At 37.8% G+C, this 20,709-nt stretch overlaps 1 protein-coding gene across 2 annotated transcripts in view; it reads left to right on the plus strand.

The window, feature by feature from the left end:
• Nucleotides 1-20,709, plus strand: part of LOC124533382 (protein sidekick) — a 41,257-nt gene that overhangs the window by 16,046 nt on the left and 4,502 nt on the right. For both annotated transcript variants that reach the window (XM_047108610.1, XM_047108611.1), the window contains exons 2-24: nucleotides 6,416-6,511; nucleotides 6,594-6,770; nucleotides 6,892-7,117; nucleotides 7,196-7,899; nucleotides 9,340-9,459; nucleotides 10,132-10,287; nucleotides 10,376-10,502; nucleotides 10,672-10,967; nucleotides 11,045-11,230; nucleotides 11,782-12,194; nucleotides 12,694-12,916; nucleotides 13,279-13,475; nucleotides 14,158-14,367; nucleotides 14,582-14,836; nucleotides 14,921-15,149; nucleotides 15,562-15,882; nucleotides 15,961-16,141; nucleotides 16,755-16,970; nucleotides 18,096-18,292; nucleotides 19,033-19,229; nucleotides 19,736-19,975; nucleotides 20,066-20,203; nucleotides 20,280-20,487. In XM_047108610.1, coding sequence (XP_046964566.1) covers nucleotides 6,416-6,511; nucleotides 6,594-6,770; nucleotides 6,892-7,117; nucleotides 7,196-7,899; nucleotides 9,340-9,459; nucleotides 10,132-10,287; nucleotides 10,376-10,502; nucleotides 10,672-10,967; nucleotides 11,045-11,230; nucleotides 11,782-12,194; nucleotides 12,694-12,916; nucleotides 13,279-13,475; nucleotides 14,158-14,367; nucleotides 14,582-14,836; nucleotides 14,921-15,149; nucleotides 15,562-15,882; nucleotides 15,961-16,141; nucleotides 16,755-16,970; nucleotides 18,096-18,292; nucleotides 19,033-19,229; nucleotides 19,736-19,975; nucleotides 20,066-20,203; nucleotides 20,280-20,487 — 5,313 coding nt within the window. The remainder of the gene's footprint in view (nucleotides 1-6,415; nucleotides 6,512-6,593; nucleotides 6,771-6,891; nucleotides 7,118-7,195; nucleotides 7,900-9,339; nucleotides 9,460-10,131; nucleotides 10,288-10,375; nucleotides 10,503-10,671; nucleotides 10,968-11,044; nucleotides 11,231-11,781; nucleotides 12,195-12,693; nucleotides 12,917-13,278; nucleotides 13,476-14,157; nucleotides 14,368-14,581; nucleotides 14,837-14,920; nucleotides 15,150-15,561; nucleotides 15,883-15,960; nucleotides 16,142-16,754; nucleotides 16,971-18,095; nucleotides 18,293-19,032; nucleotides 19,230-19,735; nucleotides 19,976-20,065; nucleotides 20,204-20,279; nucleotides 20,488-20,709) is intronic.

The raw sequence follows: 20,709 nt of genomic DNA on the forward strand, positions 1-20,709 counted from the left end.
GTATTGAAAGTATGTAATCATTACATAAGTGATCAGTCAACATGTGTTTCTACGGCTCATTTTTCTTTGGTTTATTTGTTAGCAAATGCTTCATTGATTTATGAATACTATTAATTCGTCATTTTATCCGCTATTAAATTTAAGGACCGGTTGTGGTGTGCGGTCATGCTGCACATAGACGCCTGCTGGGCGAACAAAAGTTGAAATAAACGTAGCAAGTACAATGTATATACACTACGAATACGAACCCAGTACAATAGCCCTGCAAAAGCTATTTGATTTATTCTCAATATCGCTTTTTATTTATTAATACCAGTTTCATGGAAATGTCAGTTATATTATACGAGAATTTATGCGCTGAAAGTGACCGTTTGGATTATACGTACCTCAAAATCAAACAATTTATATTTATACCACATATTGTACATTTATTAATTACTACGTAGCATAATGACTTATTGAAAGTATTTAAAAGCTGCTTTGAATCCGAGACATGAAACTCGATCTTAGCTCTAACGCATCCAGTTTTAACATTAGTATATTACGCATACGTGGTCAACATTAAAAATCACCAATATTCGTGTCGGAATCGGACAAATGACGTTAACATTTTTTGAGTATTTAAAAACTTTGATAATACTGTGGTCATAAAAACAAAAAATATCAATTTGGTATTTCAAAATTATTATGTTTAAACAGAACTCTGATTAATATCGACTAAAAGAAAGATAAAAGTAAAATATTGGCAAGTTAAAGATATATTATTATTTGTGATTGTAAATTTCGAATTTCTGTTATATTAACAAACAACTGTTCAGCATTTCCATTAATTGCTCAGCATAACGAGCTGAATTTGCTATTAAAAAATTTAACCAAGCTGCAACGAGGCCATAAGCTTCTGTTGTGATTTTATCATTCAATACTTATTTACATTTTTATACCCTAGTTAAAAGTTTGTATAACCACCTTTTACAGAAGATATCACTATTAAGTTCTTATAAGTTAACCGTGAAATGAGCAAAACGAATCATATAGTTTTCTGTACTTTATAACTGAACTGGAGATTTATATATAGCGGAGCGACTTGTAGGGCTTCTTTGTAAAATTGAAATAAGGCATGCGAACGAAAGGTTTCCTCGGCCAGTGTGTGAAGTAAGAATACGCCGCGGGTGTGGTCGGACTCAAATTACACGACCAGCTGCCCAACTAGCGAACCGCGACGACTCACTATACTAAAAGTAGACAATACTGGCTTCTCTATGAAACTTTTAATCACTGTTATGTCATTATTATATATCATTCGAATATATTTCAACAGTAACGTTTAGATACATCGGGATTGACGATTATATAATGATTGAATACATATCTCATCAATTCAAACGCCGTCAGAGTTGGAAGTTTCTCGGAAATAAAAATGGCCTTTCAAGCCTCTCGATTAGTATGTTAGTGGTCTAGCATCGGTCGAACGTGCCATAGGTGTGAGTCACGTAACGGAAACGCACTCAACTTTGAAATTCACGTCTGTATCGGATACATTTTATATCTTACGAAACTTTAAGCAATCATTTATTCATTTGATTGCATTCAATAAGTTTATCGTAACTCATACATGGATGTATCTTTTCTTTAAAAGACAATTGTACAATTCTTAAAATTAGCGGCATACTGAGGCAGGCGAAGCGTAAATTTAATGATTCTTATGAATTAAACCATTTATCAGCAAACATCTGGGTACGGGCTCGTTGTTTAAATTAAACTTGTTTGAACGACTGTTTCTCTTAACAAAAACTCAAATAAAGTGACATCTTAATAAGAAAATGTAGATTACATTTTCTAAATCTGAGTTATAATTAAAGCGTTTCATGTTTTATGTAAATATTAAAATAATCATTAAAATTAAAGTGGTCGTTTCGTCCTACATAATTCCCTTACCTGAAGAAACTTATCAACTACTCCATGATGCCTTCAAACGAAGCTCTTTGATAGTGCGTCTTTGATTGAAACTTAGACAATGGACCTGAGACTTAAATTCTTTAACAGTTTGTCGAGAGTGGACTTGGACACTGGCATTCTGCCAAAGCCTCTTCCGCTATAAGGGTGAAGCGCGTTCAGGTGGATCGCAACCTACAATTATGAACTGAATTATTTGTTAATAAGAAGTATTTAAATTATTATTCAAGATTAAAATCGATATACTGCTATAAATAAAAATAAAAGTTATGACTTTTAACTTATAAAATGCCATACTACATCTAAAAGTGCCACGCACGCTTGAGTTACTTTAATTAATATTTTATAGAATTTTATTTATAAGCTATTATATATTAAATTGTTAGTTTAGTCTACATATCCAGACGACACAGTTAATAAATTGATATGACGAAAACCCTTAGTATAATTTAAATGACGCAAAGTCGCGGGGGAAACGAATGTTGTGTCGTGTCCAAATTCCTTCGGTCAACTAATTTTATGACATCATTACTTATATAGTATGCCATTATTGCTTCAGCCTCAGTAGTTATGCATGCTTATTGTTATTATCTCACGCTATAGCGTGAGTCAATGACATGAATAATCAACGTAAGTGATTAATATAAAAGAAAATAATTGGTATTTTTTTGAATCTTTTAATTTATGTTAAAATTGTATAACTACCTATCAACAATCGCAGAGGTTTATATCATATTAGCACCAACAATAGGCACACTGGGATTCTTATTGTTATTTTATCTTCCATCTTCATACGTCGAACTTATTTTATATTATAAATAGAAACGACTGATTCAATTTTAATTATTTAATACAGCAGTTATTTAAAGTACTTGCTAATACCGGGTATACGAACCAGTCTCTTTATTTATTTTGGTTAATAATTATCATATACGACTCGTAGGTCGTCTATTTAACAATTGGTACGTAGATGGTCGAATGCTCATATATTTATTTATTTATTATAAGGACAACTTACAAAACATGCACCATTTATAGGTTTTAAAACAAAGGTAATTACATTTTTAGCCAAGTGTTATTTTAATTAAAAGTTATCACGGCACGGAAAAGGACAGTATTTTCTATTAACCTAACACAACTTTTTTTTTCTATTTCTATTATACAAACAAAAAATACTACCAATAATAATACAATATTATTCGCTATTGTCAACGACTGTCCAAAGATTTCATTTAATTCGTTAAAGGTATCAAGGCTTAAGGGACAAACAAACATTTCATTTTTTAAACAACTAGCTGAACTTAGAGCCTTATCCGCGCGAAATTTATAAAACTTTACCAATAGCTCACAAGCCATCACCCACACCCCCCTTACGCCCCTTTCGCTCTCTCGAGGGTGCATTAAAAATGCCTATGTCCTTCCCCGGCAGTCAAACTATGTCCACACTAAATTAAGCGTGAAGATGTAACAGACACAATTACTTTCGTATTTATAATCATTACATAGTATAAAACAAGGTCGCTTACCGCTGTCTGTACCTATGTATGCCTAGATCTTTTAAATTACGCGTCGGATTTTGATGCGATTTCTTTCAATAGATAGAGTGTTTTGAGAGGAAGCTTTTTGTGTATAAACATGGATAATATAGTAAAGAAAAACTGATGTCGTAAATAAACAAATTCTATAGTAAATTTAGTATCAGTATTGCACTGGCATTTGCAGCTGGAGCGGTTCGCTAGTATTAGTATAGGTATGTGAATATAACTTTATGAAAGTTGAGGTGTGGTTAGATCAGATAGCACAAAATGCATAAGACTACCTAATATTTGTTAAAAAGATAAATCGTCCAAAATGTTAGCAGGGCCTTTCATAATAAGTAGGTTAGGTTTAATCGCATTTACGAGTGTTGATGTACATTCAGTATCTTATCGTTATCAAACTTGATTACCAACGTGTTGAACTATTCTATAGCATTATTGCAAATTGTTTTCAATTCCATAAATCGATTAAAATAAATAACTACCGTATTCGTATAAAATCGAGATTTACCTCCTCAGTGTATAGTTACACAAACGAGTTTCTCGTTTTTTAAGTAACGGATATAGGTGCTTACATTACGCCTGCACTTCCGATTATAACAAAACCATGTGAAACCCTAAGATCATGTGACGCTGATGCAGTAAGATGCGTCGTTGTACTTTTTATTTCTTAAGTCTATGGACTTGCGTCATTAATTCTTTTCAAAAGTTCTAGAAAAAAACAACATTTCCCATTACGTAATGATGAATCATAACATGTGTTAAATGGTACACCGGGGAACATTATCATCGTTGTTTATTAAATAAACAAATGAAGTCTGCTTTCTTATAACGGTTTTTTATTTGAAATATTGGTTATCTGAGTTGAACAAGGAAATAGTGAAGGAGATATCTAATATATTGAAATGTAGCAAAAAAAAGTAGTGGAAATGGTCACCCATTTGTAACTATTACAATTCCCACGTTGGTTGTTTTATTGCTGGATTAGCGGTCAAAGTATAAAAAATTGCCCGGTGATCGGTGCGATCGGCTTAAGATGGTTTTTCGTATTTATTTGGGTGAAAAACGTATAAAGTTAGTCGTACAGTAAAGAACGAACTTATTTAAAAGATTTAATCGTGTGTTATATTTTTAATAACTGTAGTATTCGTGATAAATGAGTTTACAGACTACAATATAAATTTTAGAATAAAATAAAACGATTTAAATCCAGGTGAAAGATGAATAACCTTCTTATGAAGCAATACAACGTAGAACTTGACTACAATAATGGCGGGTAAAATCAAGCTGAAAGAGAATTTATTAAAATAGCAAAGAGCTTACATTAATCGAGCTAGCTTTCTGCTATCCGTCATATTGTTAAGTGCCTATCGATATTAAAAAGCATCAGTGTCTTATGTAACCGTGACTTCATGTCATAAAAGCGGACACTCATCTATGTATGTACTACACACATATTGTACAGCAGCTTTTAAAGAAATTACTTTAGAAATTAATCATTATATTAAAAACAGATTAAGATAGATTACAGTTATTATAATTTTACATCATATCAGTAATATTCCTTCACAGAAAAAAATATATAACAAAAACAGCAGCCTGTAAATTCCCACTGCTGGGATAAAGGCCTCCTCTCCCTTTGAGGAGAAGGTTTGGAACATATTCCACCACGCTGTTCCAATGCTGGTTGGTGGAATACACATGTGGCAGAATTTATATGAAATTTGAAACATGCAGGTTTCCTCACGATGTTTTCCTTCACCGCTGAGCTCGAGATGAATTATAAAGACAAATTAAGCACATGAAACAGCGGTGCTTGCCTGGGTTTGAAACTTTGAACCCGCAGTCATCGGTTAAGATGCACGCGTTCTAACCACTTGACCATCTCGACTCTCAGGAAAAAATATCAGGGCGCAATTTTTGTAATACCTATGTACAAAAACTATCCCACAAGTCGAATTTATGTACCATAAAGTGTAAATTAGCCATAATGTATGTATGTATGTATTAGATACCAATAACAAAAGGATATATTATTATCTACTATGTGTATACTATACCAGAAAATTTTAACATTGAAATCAAATAAAATAATACATTTAAAAAAAAGCAATAATGTTGCCTGCCTATAATTGTTTCATGTATACTTTTTAAATCATTTATAATAAGCGTTGTTAGAAGTTACATGAATATAAGAAATGCATTATTATTGAAATGTAGAAACAACGCTGCATTTAGAATGTGCCTTCGTGCCTTTACGAAGATAAATTCGGTCAATGAGCGCTTCGCTTTATTAATGATACTGGTTGGTCAGATCGTCTGAATTGAATGAGAGGTCTCCTAATTGCGTTTTTTACTCTTTTACTTACGGTCGTCCCTGAGTCACGTGTGCTATATGAAATAAATCATAAATATAACTGAATTAAGGAAAATGTGCTTTGTGGCGTGGAAGCTAAGAAAGTTTATGTACCCATATTTAAAAAAAAAGGTAATAGTAACAGTCTTAATATGCCCATTGTTTAGATAAGGTTTGATGAGCAGCACGTTTAAATCTTATTCTACCGCAATGCTCCAATTATTATAGTTGGTAGATACACATGTGGCAGATTTTCATCCGATGTATGTAAATATGCTCATGATATTTCCCTTTCCCGCCGAACTCGAGATGAATCATTGACACTAATTAGTTTCTAAGTTCTTGCTCGTGTTTGAACGCGCAACTTAGTTTAAAATTCACGTTTTCAATGATTACGCCCTTAATACGCCTTTACATTTTAATAGACGTTCATTAAAATATTTTGAATAGGTACTCAATATTGATCTGGCCACGTAAAATTCATTCAATATAAGAATTTTAGTATAATAAACCCGATTTATTATAAAGTTTATGGTATTAATGATTAATTAATGTTCATTTGTTTCAGGTCAAATGCAACCGCCTCGATTTACAATGCAACCCTCGTCGTCAAATAGCATAGTGAGGGAAGGAACAACGAAGATATTACAATGCTCTGCCATAGGTAACAATGATTTATAGCTATACTATTGATATACAGGTCATATCTAGACGGATAAATATACTCTGTGTCATTTATTTATTAGGGATACCACAGCCTATGTACAGATGGCTCAAAAACGGCGATCCACTAGGCGACTATTCATCGGAATTATTTTATAAAATACACAACACACAGCGCCAAGACGCGGGCGCCTACCAGTGTATAGCAAAGAATGATGTCGGGGCGATTTTTAGTGAAAAAAACAACATCATTGTCGCTTGTAAGTATATTACTAATCTATTTCATCTATTAATTACTTACAACTTTTAATGAATAAATTATGCTGTGAATATTGTAAAAATAAATGTTTTTTATTTTCCTAATAATGTGAACACTTACAGTCATGGGTGTTTTTGAGAACACTATAGAAGAAGTGATAACAGTCGAGTCGGGTAACGCGGCTATTCTAGATTTTCCACACATAGAATCTGAACCTCCACCGTCAGTCATTTGGCAGGACGAAAACGGCGTAAATGGTGTACTACGTTACGACCAAAAATATGCTATCACCGATAAACACCAACTAGTAATATTATGCGCATCCCAAGACGACCAGCGAGCTTATAGGTTTGTGAATATTCTAAACTAAACTCTTTACAAATATTTACACTTCTATCTTTAGACTCAATACTTGCTATTTTCCAGAGCGCGAGCAATAAACACCCAGTTGGGTAAGGTTGAAAATAGTCCGTACATTAGATTAAAAGTAAACGGAGACGATGACAAAGAAATAGCGCCAGAAATTATTATAAAGCCGCAAGACACGAAGATAATAAAAGGCCAAGAATATACAAATATATACTGCATCGCCAACGCACGACCGCTGCACGAGCTCGAAACTTTATGGTTTAAAGACGGAGTATTGATCGATTTAGCGGGAATCACTTACGACCTCAATGATCAATGGAACCGAACGCTGAGTCTCATATCGGCCAATTTAAACCACACCGGCCAGTACACGTGTCAAGCGAGACTCAAGTCTGGCGGATTCGCGACTGTGACCGCGTCGGCGTCTGTTACTGTATTCGAAAAGCCAGTAATGGTATCCGTTTTGAAATCGGAAACATTTGGTGAGTTCGGTAGTACCATCGTCTTAGAGTGCAACGTACATGGCATACCTATGCCTGGAATCACGTGGTATAAGGACGCGAAGAAAATCGCGAGCGTCGGAGCCGACACCGAGGAGTCCGACAATGCGGATGTCGACGACGGCGGAGGCAGGTACAGGGTGGAAGTAGACAGATCGCTCGTTATCAACCAACTCAAGATGGAGGACATGGGCATATACCAGTGCATAGCGAGTAACGACGCTGGGGAATCGTCCATCTACACCTGGTTAAAAATAAAAAGTGAGTATCTACTTCACTATCCTGCTTGATCGAGAAAGCTCATAAAAATAAATGCATTAATTATTAACACTTAAACAGCCAAGGAAAATATTCGCGTTCCGCGCAGTCACATGAAGTTAATAAGAATGAGGACTGCAGATAAAAAGGCAAAAACGTTCAAATTTGATACCGGCAGTAAGCGATTTTGTTGGTGTATATTTGCACACTTTTTGAGCATTTTTTTTTTCTTTTACACCACAGAGTTTTTGCTTCGATTTACATTTAATTAAAACAATCACGTATCAGATCCCATTTATTTCAGTTGTAAATAATATTTAGGTTATATTTTCTTTTTATAGATTAATTCAAACATTATATATAAGTATAAATATTCCCGGTTGCTTTGTTATCGTTTTTTTACTGAACTATTTGTTGTACCCCTATTTTTAAATAATATAATATATATAGTCCAAGTTGACGGAATCGAATCTGTGCCCCGCACTAAACGCTCGACCTTTTTATCGTAGATTTATTATAGCTAATGTATATTTACTATCACGAATACAATTTCAATTTAAAAAGTATTTGTGACATAAATATTATAATTTATAATGCACCATTTAACAATCAAACTCAAAATCAAAGAGCGTTGTTTCAAAATTAAAATGTTTTACTAAAATGAAATCAAGATTAGTCGATCAATATCTTAAAACTTAATAAAATACTTCTCTTTTAAACTATTCTTAATCCTCGACTTGTTTATTCAAAATAAGCTAATATTTTGTTAGCTCCTAGAATACCCAGCTGGTATTAAGTTAGCAGATATCATATTGCGACGTCGTATCAAGTAGCTTGCATGTGAAAATATAAATTTGCATTGTCGTTGTGTCTTAGTGTTATTTTAAATATAATTCATGAATTTATTTTCTTTTGTATACAATATTTCACTTAGCTTGTACATTTTAATCATTTATGCATCAAGGAATTTTCTTTCATATTACGGATATTATTTCTCGTGATCATTTATTTATTATGTATTCACAATACAGATTGGGATTCGTATGTGTATTTATTATTTATGTGATTATTCGATGTTTATTGGGATGAAACGTCGAATGATCTGTAGTCCGTATTGCATGCTGAACTTTCGATTATAATTGTATAATTATAGTTACAATCGTTCGACACATTTTTGACACCGCAATATTAATACGAGTTTTTGAGTGACTTCTACTAACCTTTTCTTTGATACACGATTCATAGACGAATTCAAGTGATGGGTAATATTTTTTATTATAGAACTAAAACCTTTTTTGTGCCAACAACGTTTTAATTAACACGCTACATTCGATGTTTAATTTATAATGAAACGTGTAGCAAGATAATTGATGCACTATGAAAGTGCCTAGTATTCTAGTGTACAATGTAGTGCTCGTACTAAGTTGCGTGTGTGGCTTGTAGCGTCTCCGCCCATAATGCAGAGTGCACCGGCCAACCTCACCGTGCTAGACGGGAAGGACGCCACCATCGCCTGTCGGGCTATCGGAGCCCCCACGCCCAACGTCACGTGGTACTTCAATGGTGAGATATGAGCACACTGAATTGATCCGTAGGCTAGCCCTTAGCCACACAGTTTTAGTTAGTTAAAATTACCTTACAACTAACCACTGTGTACATATACATACATATATACTTTTTGTGTTAATAATGTTATATTTAAAACAAATACATACCTATTTTTTTAAATATAAGCCAAGTATATACATTTATACATAACATATTTATTCCAATATTATAAATACGGAAGTAACTATGTCGGTGTGTCTGTTGCTTGTTCACGGCCAAACAGAACAGATTTTGATGAAATTTGATATGAAGCAAGCTCGATCTCCAAGTAAGAACATAGGCATACTTTTTATGCATAAAATTCGATATCACACTACTAAAATGCGCGAGAAGCCGCGTTTGATATCCAGGTTGTATGTAAATGATTTAGTACAATAATCATACTCGTGATTTAGTTTGGATCAGTCCACCAGACTAAATAACAAGTATGTGTACCAATTAAAGAGGTGCACCCCGTTTTACAATGACATAATCCGTTTTGGCCTTGAAGACACTAAACACTACTAACTTACAAACAAGCAAACCAGGATTTAACCCAGTTCCTTAGGATCTACATCCTTATAAGCTAGACAATGCGAATGTACAATATGTATATAAGTATTTAGATATCTAAATAAACTATTTCAGATTCTCTGATAATAAACCTGTCCAGAAGACTGCAAACGCTAGATGAAGGGGACCTGCTAATAACGGCCACGACCACAGCGGACACCGGGAAATATACTTGTATACGATCGAACGACGCGGGTAACGTTTCCGGTGAAGCCTACCTTACTGTACTCGGTAAGTATTCATAACATCAATTATTAAAACCTTCGTTTCATCCACCATCCATAAACTATAGAAACTAATAGGGTTCTGTGTACTCTAGTAAGGACGCAAGTGATCGCCCCTCCCGTCGACACCCGGGTGTTACTGGGTCACACGGCAACGCTGCAATGTAAAGTATCCAGCGACCCGAATGTCAAGTACAACATCGACTGGTTCCACAACAAACAGTAAGATCTATATTAAGACGAGATCGAGTTCTCGATCTTCACGCTTATAATTTTTACGCATGGCTACCTCTACTTTTGCTTTCGACTTGGGATGTATACAATTACATGCAAAAAATGAAAGTAGCTTCTCATTACGAGTGGAGGATAACCCGCCGGCTCTGGCCCGCAGGCCCATGACGGCGGGGTCGCGCGTGTGGGTGTCGGGCGACGGTGCGCTGCAGGTGCAGGCCGTGCGCGCGGGCGACGCGGGCGAGTACACGTGCGTGGTGACGTCGGCGGGCGGCAACCACACGCGGCGCGCGCTGCTGTCCGTCATCGAGCTGCCGTTCGCGCCCACCAACGCGCGCGCCGAGCGCCTCGACGCCGCCCCGCAGCGCGCCGTCAACGTCTCCTGGACGCCCGGCTTCGACGGCAACTCGCCCGTCAACAAGTACATCATCCAGCGGCGCGTCGTGCCCGAATTCGGTAACCTTCCTTCCTCCTTGCCCACTCCTCGATTTTGAGGATACCAGCGCATTACTAAATGGTGGTTTCTATTGCAGGCCCCACCCCGGACCCATTACTGAATTGGGTGACGGAGCCGATGAACGTATCTGCGAATCAACGTTGGGTGCTTCTGACCAGTTTGAAGGCGGCCACTTCGTATCAATTTCGCGTATCAGCCGTGAATACAGTGGGAGAGGGTCCTCCTTCCGAACCGACGGAGGTTTTGACTCTACCGCAAGAAGGTAAACATTACAAACGTATTCAAATTTCCAATTATTTCACTTCGAGTATAACTAAATGACGTCTTCGTAATTTTGCACTAACGTTTTCTTGTATATAAGTTTGTTTTCGCATACGACGTTCTATCTCTTGTATCAACGACAATACAATGTTTTTCTTTTTGTGATCAAGCAGCCAGCGACATAATATGCTGCCAAGGTATGCAGAAAAGTTAAGCCCTATGGTACCTAAAAACTATTAATAATTACCTTTTTGTTTACGCTTTTGGATTGTACGTCACCAGAGTTTTGTCAATACTTTGTCTCGTTACTGTCTTTTTTCTTTTAATGGTACTTGTTACTCATTATGTTTGCATGTCTTATGCCTGTGCAATTTATATCGCGTATGATGTTCATTTATAATGTAACTATATCGAATATTTTATAATTTAGCAGGTTTTATACTTGATATTGTAAAGTATATGAACTAATGCATGAATTATAATATGCATTTACGGTCTATAGAATTGTAATTGTAAACTTTATAACATGTTCAAACATACATTTACTTTTAGCGCCCTCTGGACCTCCTCTGGGTTTCATGGGATCGGCGCGATCCTCGTCCGAGATAATAACCCAATGGCAGCCGCCCCTGGAAGAACACAGAAATGGACATATCCTGGGATACGTAATCAGATATCGCTTGAAAGGCTATGACAACAGTCCGTGGACCAATCAGAATATCACAAACGAAGCGCAACGGAACTATCTCATCCAAGATTTGATAACTTGGAAAGATTACAACGTGCAAATCGCAGCGTACAACGACAAGGGCGTCGGTGTGTTTTCGGATAGTTACACGATAAAGACGAAGGAGGGCGTGCCTGAGGCGGCGCCCGACAGCGTGCGTTGCGAGGCGTTTAATTCTACCGCTATACAAGTATGGTGGACGCCGCCGAATCCTCAGAAAATTAATGGGATTAACCAGGTAATCCATCTGTGCGAAATTTATAGTAATTGAGAACTAAGACGACCAAACTTAATTTGACATGTTCTAACGTAGCCATATAATTGTTGGGCAAGTGTCGTGAGTTGCATCTTTTTTATTTGGTTTATTATTTACTGTTTTTTAAATGAGCTATGATTGTAACATTGTATTCCTTTCTGCGCAGTCACTAGCATTTAAAATGACTTAAGTCCATCTAATATAGATACTATAATATCAAATATTTTTAACATACGACGATCTCCATGGCCGAGTGGTGTGTACACCGGTTTTGATGGGTACGCCACTCTGAGGTCCCGGGTTTGATTCCCGGCCGAGGCGATGTAGATTACCATTAGTTTTCTATGTTGTCTTAGGTCTGGGTGTTTGGTACCGTTGTTACTTCTGATTTCCATAACACAAGTGCTTCAGCTATTGGGATCAGAGTAATGTATGTGATGTTGTCTCATGTATATATTTATTATTTATACTATTATTCTAGGGATACAAAATTCAAGCATGGCTTTGGGACGAAGCGACGAACGATAGCGTGGAACAGAAACTCGTCAGCGTACCACCGAATTTGTTGGATCCCCTCACCGAGCAGACGGCAATCATAAATGGCTTGGAAAAATTCACCGAATATAATATTTCCGTTTTATGCTTCACGGAGCCGGGCGATGGCCCCCGAAGTGACTTCGTCTTGATAAGGACGAAAGAAGATAGTAAGTTGGAATATAATACATTTATAGTTTTAAATTATTGATTACTCACATAGTGATTGCGGACAAATAATAATGCAATTGTATGTTATGGTAACCCTGTAACATAACTATTGAAAAGTGCTTTTATTTAAATTTGTTAGGTTAATTGCTAGGCAATTTGCTAGGTTTTTTTTAAATTTAAAATTTTAGTTTCACATAATTTTCAAACGGTTGAAGAGCTTTTGCAGAAAAATCTGACTTACAACTATTTTTATGTACACATTTCTAATCTGGATCTTTTAAAATATTACTATAGTTTATATATATATCACTTATGTGCATAAGGTTTTGTTTTTTAACCATATTTGTTTTTGTCATTCCAGCACCTGATGAAGTAACGAACTTACAATTCGACGACGTATCCGACAGGGCAGTCAGAGTGTCCTGGTCGCCGCCGAAAAAGTCGAACGGCGTGCTCATCGGCTATAAGCTCAAATACCAAGTCAAGGATAGCCCCGAAACTATCAAGGAAGAAATACTGCCGCCCAATGTTACCAGCATACGAGTCGAACATTTGCAGGTGACATTCATTTCACCAATTAGTACTTGTTATATATTACTATGCTACTCACACGCGTATCAATTCTCCATGTATATGAAATATTATACATTTCATACCTATAACTGGCTACTGCCATGCCTTTACAGGCTTTTCATCAGCCCCAATGAGTCGTAGCTTGATTTTTTTTAAGTCGTAAGTTAAAAAATCTAACAGACTCCAGATTTATGTAATAGAGCATTAATCACATCTCACTAGCTACAAATATGTATATTAAAATTAATAATATTTAACTACCTATAGTTCGACACAACTTAGATGTCGCATCGGCAAAATTCGTAAAACCGATGACATCCGAATTGAGTACGCCATCCCAAATTATCAATATTTATTTCTCATGCGAAAATGATCTTTGCACAAACGTTATAACTTGTAATATTATATGACCTAATATATTCGTGAATTTGACGCGTCGATTTACATGCACTTGCTTTCTCTGACGTGTGAATCTATAGCGACGAATAGCGTCGAATGACGCGATATGGAGCTATTTCTATTGGTTGTGTAAATCGGCAGTGATCGGTTTTAATCTCATTCCATTGCATTTTCCGATGCTACATCTAATTTGTGTCGTACTATACACGTGAATAAACAAAAAGTCGTAAGTGAAACAATGTAATAAGTACATTGGTCCGGGCGGCAGGCGAGCACGTCGTACCGCTTCTGGGCGAGCGCGCTGTCGGCGGCGGGCGAGGGCGGCGCGCGCGCGGCCGACATCCAGTCGGGCGTGGAGCCCGTGCTGCCGCACGCGCCCACCAACCTGGCGCTGTCCAACATCGCCGCGCACTCCGTGCTGCTGCAGTTCACGCCCGGCTTCGACGGGAACTCCTCCGTCTCGCAGTGGACCGTGCAGGTACCCTCGCCACTCACTCCTCTTCCGAATTCCCGTAATTTGTACGAACGATAAAACTGAGTACGATTCGATTGGAAGGCTATTCGCTTAAAACAATAAGTATTATTGAGCGATTTCCTTAAAACTAAAAATAAATAACACATTATGGTTGATTGGCTCATATCGTTTATAAAAAAGGTGTCCCTGTAAACTAAATGAAACCACAAATTTACAGGCTCAAACTGCGCGGAACTCTTCCTGGGTATCGATTTACGAGGTGAACGCCCCCGACGCCCAGTCGATCCTCGTAACCGACTTAATTCCTTTCACAACATACCGCTTGAGACTGATCGCGACTAACGTCGTCGGATCCTCTCCGCCCTCGGAGCCCTGTAAAGAATTCCAAACCATCCAAGCTCCTCCGCAGCACCCTCCCAGGAACGTGACGGTGCGCGCTGTCAGCGCAAACAACCTTCGAGTCAGGTGGATCGTAAGTACCACAATATTCAAACTCAAAAAGTTGAACCATTAACAAAGTTGTATCGGTTTAATACAGTTGAATTAATTATTCTAGCCATTACAACAAAGCGAATGGTACGGTAACCCAAAAGGCTACAATATCACATACAAGAGAAGTGGTACCAATGACACCCTACATAGTATAATCGAAGACCATACGGCCAACTCGCATGTGCTATCAAATTTAGAAGAATGGTCCATATATGAAATAACGATGACTGCCATTAATGAGGTCGGCACCTCCGCTACGAGTCCGACTGCAACGGAACGAACTAGAGAAGCAGGTAACGATATTTAATTAGTAATTAATTTATAAATCATTAACTTATGTAAAATGTAATTACTTGATGTAAATGTAAAATATAAAAAAATTACCATTCTCAAAATTTAAAAAGATTATTAAGACTAAATTAATAAATAAATCATATTATTCATTAAAAGAGTACTTTTTAGAAAGAAACGCCTGGAGTTAGGCTTAGGTTCCATCATAGGACACTAATTACTGTAAATTGCACATTTACAACAGCATTGTAAAACTGTTTATTTAAAAAGAGCAACTATGCGAGTTTCATGCCGTTTCTTCTCGCTAGAAGCTACTTTCCGAAACGGTGGTAGTATTTAATTGTTGATGATTCAAAAACGCTTCTTTGTGAAGTTTACTTGAATAAATTGATTTGATTTGATTTGAATTTTTAGTTCCATCAAGTGGTCCAGTGGGTGTATCAGCTAAAGCGACGTCGTCCACTACTGTTGTTGTTGTCTGGGGGGACATCCCATCGCAAGATCAGAATGGCCTCATTGAGGGGTACAAAGTGTGCTATGCGGCAGTGGTACCACCACCTCGTCCAGATCAAAAGAAAATAGAATGCCACCCTATTTCTTCTAACCAGACCCATACAGTTACATTGACAGAGCTTCGGAAGTATGTCGTCTATCAGATTCAAGTCCTCGGGTATACGAGACTGGGAGATGGAGCGCTCAGCGATCCGCCCGTCACTGTTAGGACTTTTGAAGACAGTAAGCATTGTGATCTAAGAAATAATTACAGTATTTTTCAATAATGAACATTTGATTAATTTTTATTTTATTTTATAGCACCCGGCCCGCCGTCGAATGTGTCCTTTCCCGATGTCACTTTTAGTACGGCGCGTATAATTTGGGATGTTCCTGAAGATCCTAATGGCGAGATACTGGCATACAAAGTGACATACCATCTCAACAGTTCCACTCAGCACATGTTTTCCAAAGAGTTTCTACCTTCCGATAGAACTTTTAGGTTAGTAACTATTGTCTTACTAATTTTTGCATCTCGTTAAACAAAGAATCTACCCGATTGAGCATATAAAAACTGCTCTATAGTCTATTCGCGTTAAGAATGCAGTGAGTTGTCATTGTTCACCGGCACCTTTGACCAATCAAATCGTTTCAAATTACAAAGTCAAGTTCACATTGAACATAAGTTCGAACGTGATGGTTGTGGTTTAATTAATTAGTAACTGATATTTTTATAATTTAAATTTTTTTTATTATTATTAACTGATATTAAAAAAATGAATACCACACCACTTTGTAAACATAAAACTGCGAGAAATGCTGCCACCACGTCTTAAAAGAAGAAATTGCCATGTGGGATTTAGATAATATTATGGAACTCGCTGCAGAAAATTATTTTATTATAAACACTAACGACGACAGTAATAGTGTAAGTAATAGTGATTAAAATATTAATGACTTAATTTCGATTTTTTACGTTTATGTGTACTTTTTAAATTCATTACACTTTGATTTCGTTAAATTTCTAATTGGGGGCCGGAAAGTCTGGTGTGAGGTAATTGGGGCGCAGACGTGGGACAGATTGCATAACAAGCGTTGGTGTCTGGCGTCGACAGGGCGACGGAGCTGAGCGCGGAGGAGTACTACCTGTTCTCGGTGACGGCGCAGACGCGCGTGGGCTGGGGCGCCACGCTGCGCGCGCTGGTGCTGTGCACGGCCAACCGCGCCGCGCCCGCGCCCCCCGCGCGGCCCTACGTGGCGCGCTCGCTGCTGCAGCCGCACCAGATCACCTTCTCCTGGACGCCCGGCGACGACGGCTACGCGCCGCTCAGGTCCGTGCGCGATGGCGCTGCTTATGCAGATAAAGTATTATCTTTTGTTTTTATTTAAATAAAACTAGTTATACCGGATTTGAATCGCGTATATTAATTATTTTTGGCATCCCGACGTTTCGAGCACTTTACAGCGTTCGTGGTCACGGGTAGACTAAGGTGGCATTTGTCTATTTGAGGAACAAAGAAATATTATTTACAACTACCGCCAACGATTTCTCAATATATAATTAATATACGCGATTCAAATCCGGTATAACTAGTTTTATTTAAATGTGTAATAATCGCGAAAATTTAAGACAACACTTTTTTTTTTATATTCTTTATTGCACTAAAATATGTTACATTGATGGCACAGTAATAAATGTACAGGCAAAGGTGGACTTATCCCTAAAAGAGATTTCTTCCAGTCAACCTATGGAGGTCAGTGACAGGGTGATGTAGCGGGCAAAATAGTACAGACTGTAGTGTAGAAAATATAAATACTCACATAAATAAAAAAATATAATACATAAACATACATAAAAATACAATACACAAAATACATATACTACGTATATTATTTATATATACTACATAGATACATATACATACATATTTACAAATCAACAAAATTACAGTTAGAATAATTGAGACTGGGTTATAACCCAGATATAATTCAAATGGCAATATGATGCCATCTGAATTTTGTAGCTACAAATTCTTAGATATGATGGAAGAGAAAGGGAAAGATAGGAAAAATTTGCTTTTTCTTTAAGTGAAAATTTCTGTCTGTTCACTCAACTAGAAACCACGTAAGAAATTATTTCTTTAAAATATGAATTATCATAAATGTATTTTTTTATGTCGCGAGAATAATATAAATATAACTTCAAAATAACATATAGATAAGCAAGGGACCCGGCTGTAACTGAAAATTATTAAATAGACAAACTGAATAATTTTTTAGTAGTCTAATTTGGTGTTTGAACCCAAGGCCTCCGGATATATTTCCTTATATTTAGCCACTATACCAACGAGGTACTCAGACTGGACAACATACATCTACATAAATATTTATTATATAGCTATTTATGGTTAAGTATTGCGAATCGCTATCGCAGTCTAACTAGCGTATATCGGCAGGTACTACACGATACAGCAGAAGGAGGAGGGGGGCACCTGGCAGACTCTTCCCGAGCACGTCGACCCGTTTGCGACCTCGTACACCGTGGAGAGCCTGAAGCCTTACACCGCTTACCAGTTTAGAATCCGCGCAACCAACGACATCGGACCCAGTCGATACAGCAACGCTACAGAAACAGTCCGCACTTTACCGGCAGGTATGCTTACAAACATGTCTAAGAATAGTTTTTATGGAATTAGCTTATTTTTTATAATAACAATACATAAAAAAATAATTTAAAATACTGCAAGTAAAGCGACGGACCTGACTGATCAACTTATATTTTGCCATTCTATACTCTACCACTAAGAACGGATATTGAAAGAATTGATTGACATATTTTTTTTAAATATATTGTGTGCGGCTCTGTTCTACTCTACCAGAGATCACACTTATGATAAAATAATAGCACTGAAACGAAGAATCATTAATCCACTGCATTTAAACCTTTTATTGATATATATTAAAATATTGATTAGGATTAATGTGTTTTTTATTCATATATATTATATATATTTCTTATATATTAAACATAATCGAACTTTACATGCTTTAGCTATTGTACCTTAACCACTTAAAATTTGAAGATTTCCTCCTGACCAATATAAGCTTTGACCACTAGTCTAGACTATCTTATTACACCGCACAGTGATTACACGAACTCATTTGAATCACGTTCTCTATCCAATAGAACGATAGAATTGTACATGTAAAGCTGTAATACATTAAAGTTGTAAATACTGTCAAGTACCAAACTCCAGACTAGTCCAAGGCCGAAACTCCCGTTATTTTTTATTGGATCAAGTATCAGATCAGGGTCTAAGTTCGAAACGAAGACCTCAGATAGGTCGGCCACTTTACCAACTAGGCCGTTGTAATGATCCCGTGCGTGCTTAGCGCCCAGCAAGGCCGTGGAGAACCTGCGCGTGGTGCCGATAACGCCTAGCAGCGTGCGCGTGCAGTGGGCGGCGCTGGGCGAGCAGCACTGGAGCGGCGACGCGCGCACGGGCGGCTACTCCGTCTCCTACCAGCCGCTCACCGACTTCCCGGCCTCGCTGCACACCACCATGAAGCAGGAGGTGCCCGGCATTAAGGTGCGCCTTACAATAGCTTACAATACTCGTGCCGATTGACGACCTCCGTGGTCGAGTGGTGTGTACACCGGTTGTCATGGGTACGCCACTCTGAGGTCCCGGGTTCGATTCCCGGCCGAGTCGATGTAGATTAACATTAGTTTTCTATGTTGTCTTGGGTCTGGGTGTTTGTGGTACCGTCGTTACTTCTGATTTCCATAACACAAGTGCTTCAGCTACTTACATTGGGATCAGAGTAATGTATGTGATGTTGTCTCATATTTAGCTATTTATTTATTCATTTAATTACTGACCGAGTAGATTAGAAAATAAATAACGGTAATTCGACTATTTTGTGTGTCTTAATTTTCATACAATGTACCAAGATTGTCCTGTTGCGCCATAATTAACCGTGAAGACTCTCCGTAGTAGTTACCCGAATAGTGATATTTCATATAATCTAAATGTTTGGTCAAGGAATTTCAAGTTCACCGTAGGCCACATATATCAAGAATAATTTCTTTCAGAGCGAAGAAGTCGTGCTGACAGATTTGGCGTTGGACCGCAACTACGAGATCAGCGTTTGCGCAGTGAACTCGCAGGGGTCGGGCCCGGCGGGTGCGCCGGCCGTGGTGTGGGTGGGTGAGGCAGTGCCCACCGCGCCACCGCAGAGCGTGACCGCGCACGCACTGTCCCCCACCGAGGTGGCGCTAACCTGGGGCCCACCACACCTCGCGCAGCAGAACGGGGACCTACTTGGATACAAGGTTGGACTTGGCCGGTTATAACATTAAGCTATTTATGACACGTTACAAGTATTTCAGTAATTCATACAAATTATTTTTTTACTCCGATAGATATTTTACCTAATGACCGAGTCTCCGGAAGAACCGGAACCTGGGCGACGGGCAGAGGAGGAGATAGAAGTGGTGCCGGCCACTTCCACCTCGCATTCGCTCGTATTCCTCGACAAGTTTACGCAGTATCGAATTCAGGTATTTAAATTGCTTCAAAGTATTTTTATTCGCATTTAATATAAAAACAAATTTATAATTGTGCTTCATTTTATAGGTGTTAGCCTTTAATCCAGCCGGAGATGGACCAAGGTCGAATGCGATTTTGGTACGGACGCATCAGGGTCTGCCCTCGGCGCCGCGTAACATAACATTCTCCGAGATCACCATGAACAGCCTCATAGTGTCGTGGGAGCCTCCCCACCGGCGCAACGGCCTCATACACTCCTACCTCGTCACCTACGAGACCATAGAACAGGACGAACGTAAGGAACAATTCTCATAAACAGAACTCTTTCATAAAAAAGGATCTTCAAACAGCTCCCTCACAATGGAACAAAAGGATCGAATATTAGAATAAGTATAGTACGACACAACTTAGATGTCGCATCGGGAAAATTCGTAAAACCGATCATATCCGAATTAAGTACGCTATCCCAAATTATCAATATTTATTTCTCACGCGAATATAATCTTTGCACAAACGT

This window comes from Vanessa cardui, chromosome 11 (assembly GCF_905220365.1).
Source record: "Vanessa cardui chromosome 11, ilVanCard2.1, whole genome shotgun sequence".
NCBI classification, from domain to species: domain Eukaryota; kingdom Metazoa; phylum Arthropoda; class Insecta; order Lepidoptera; family Nymphalidae; genus Vanessa; species Vanessa cardui.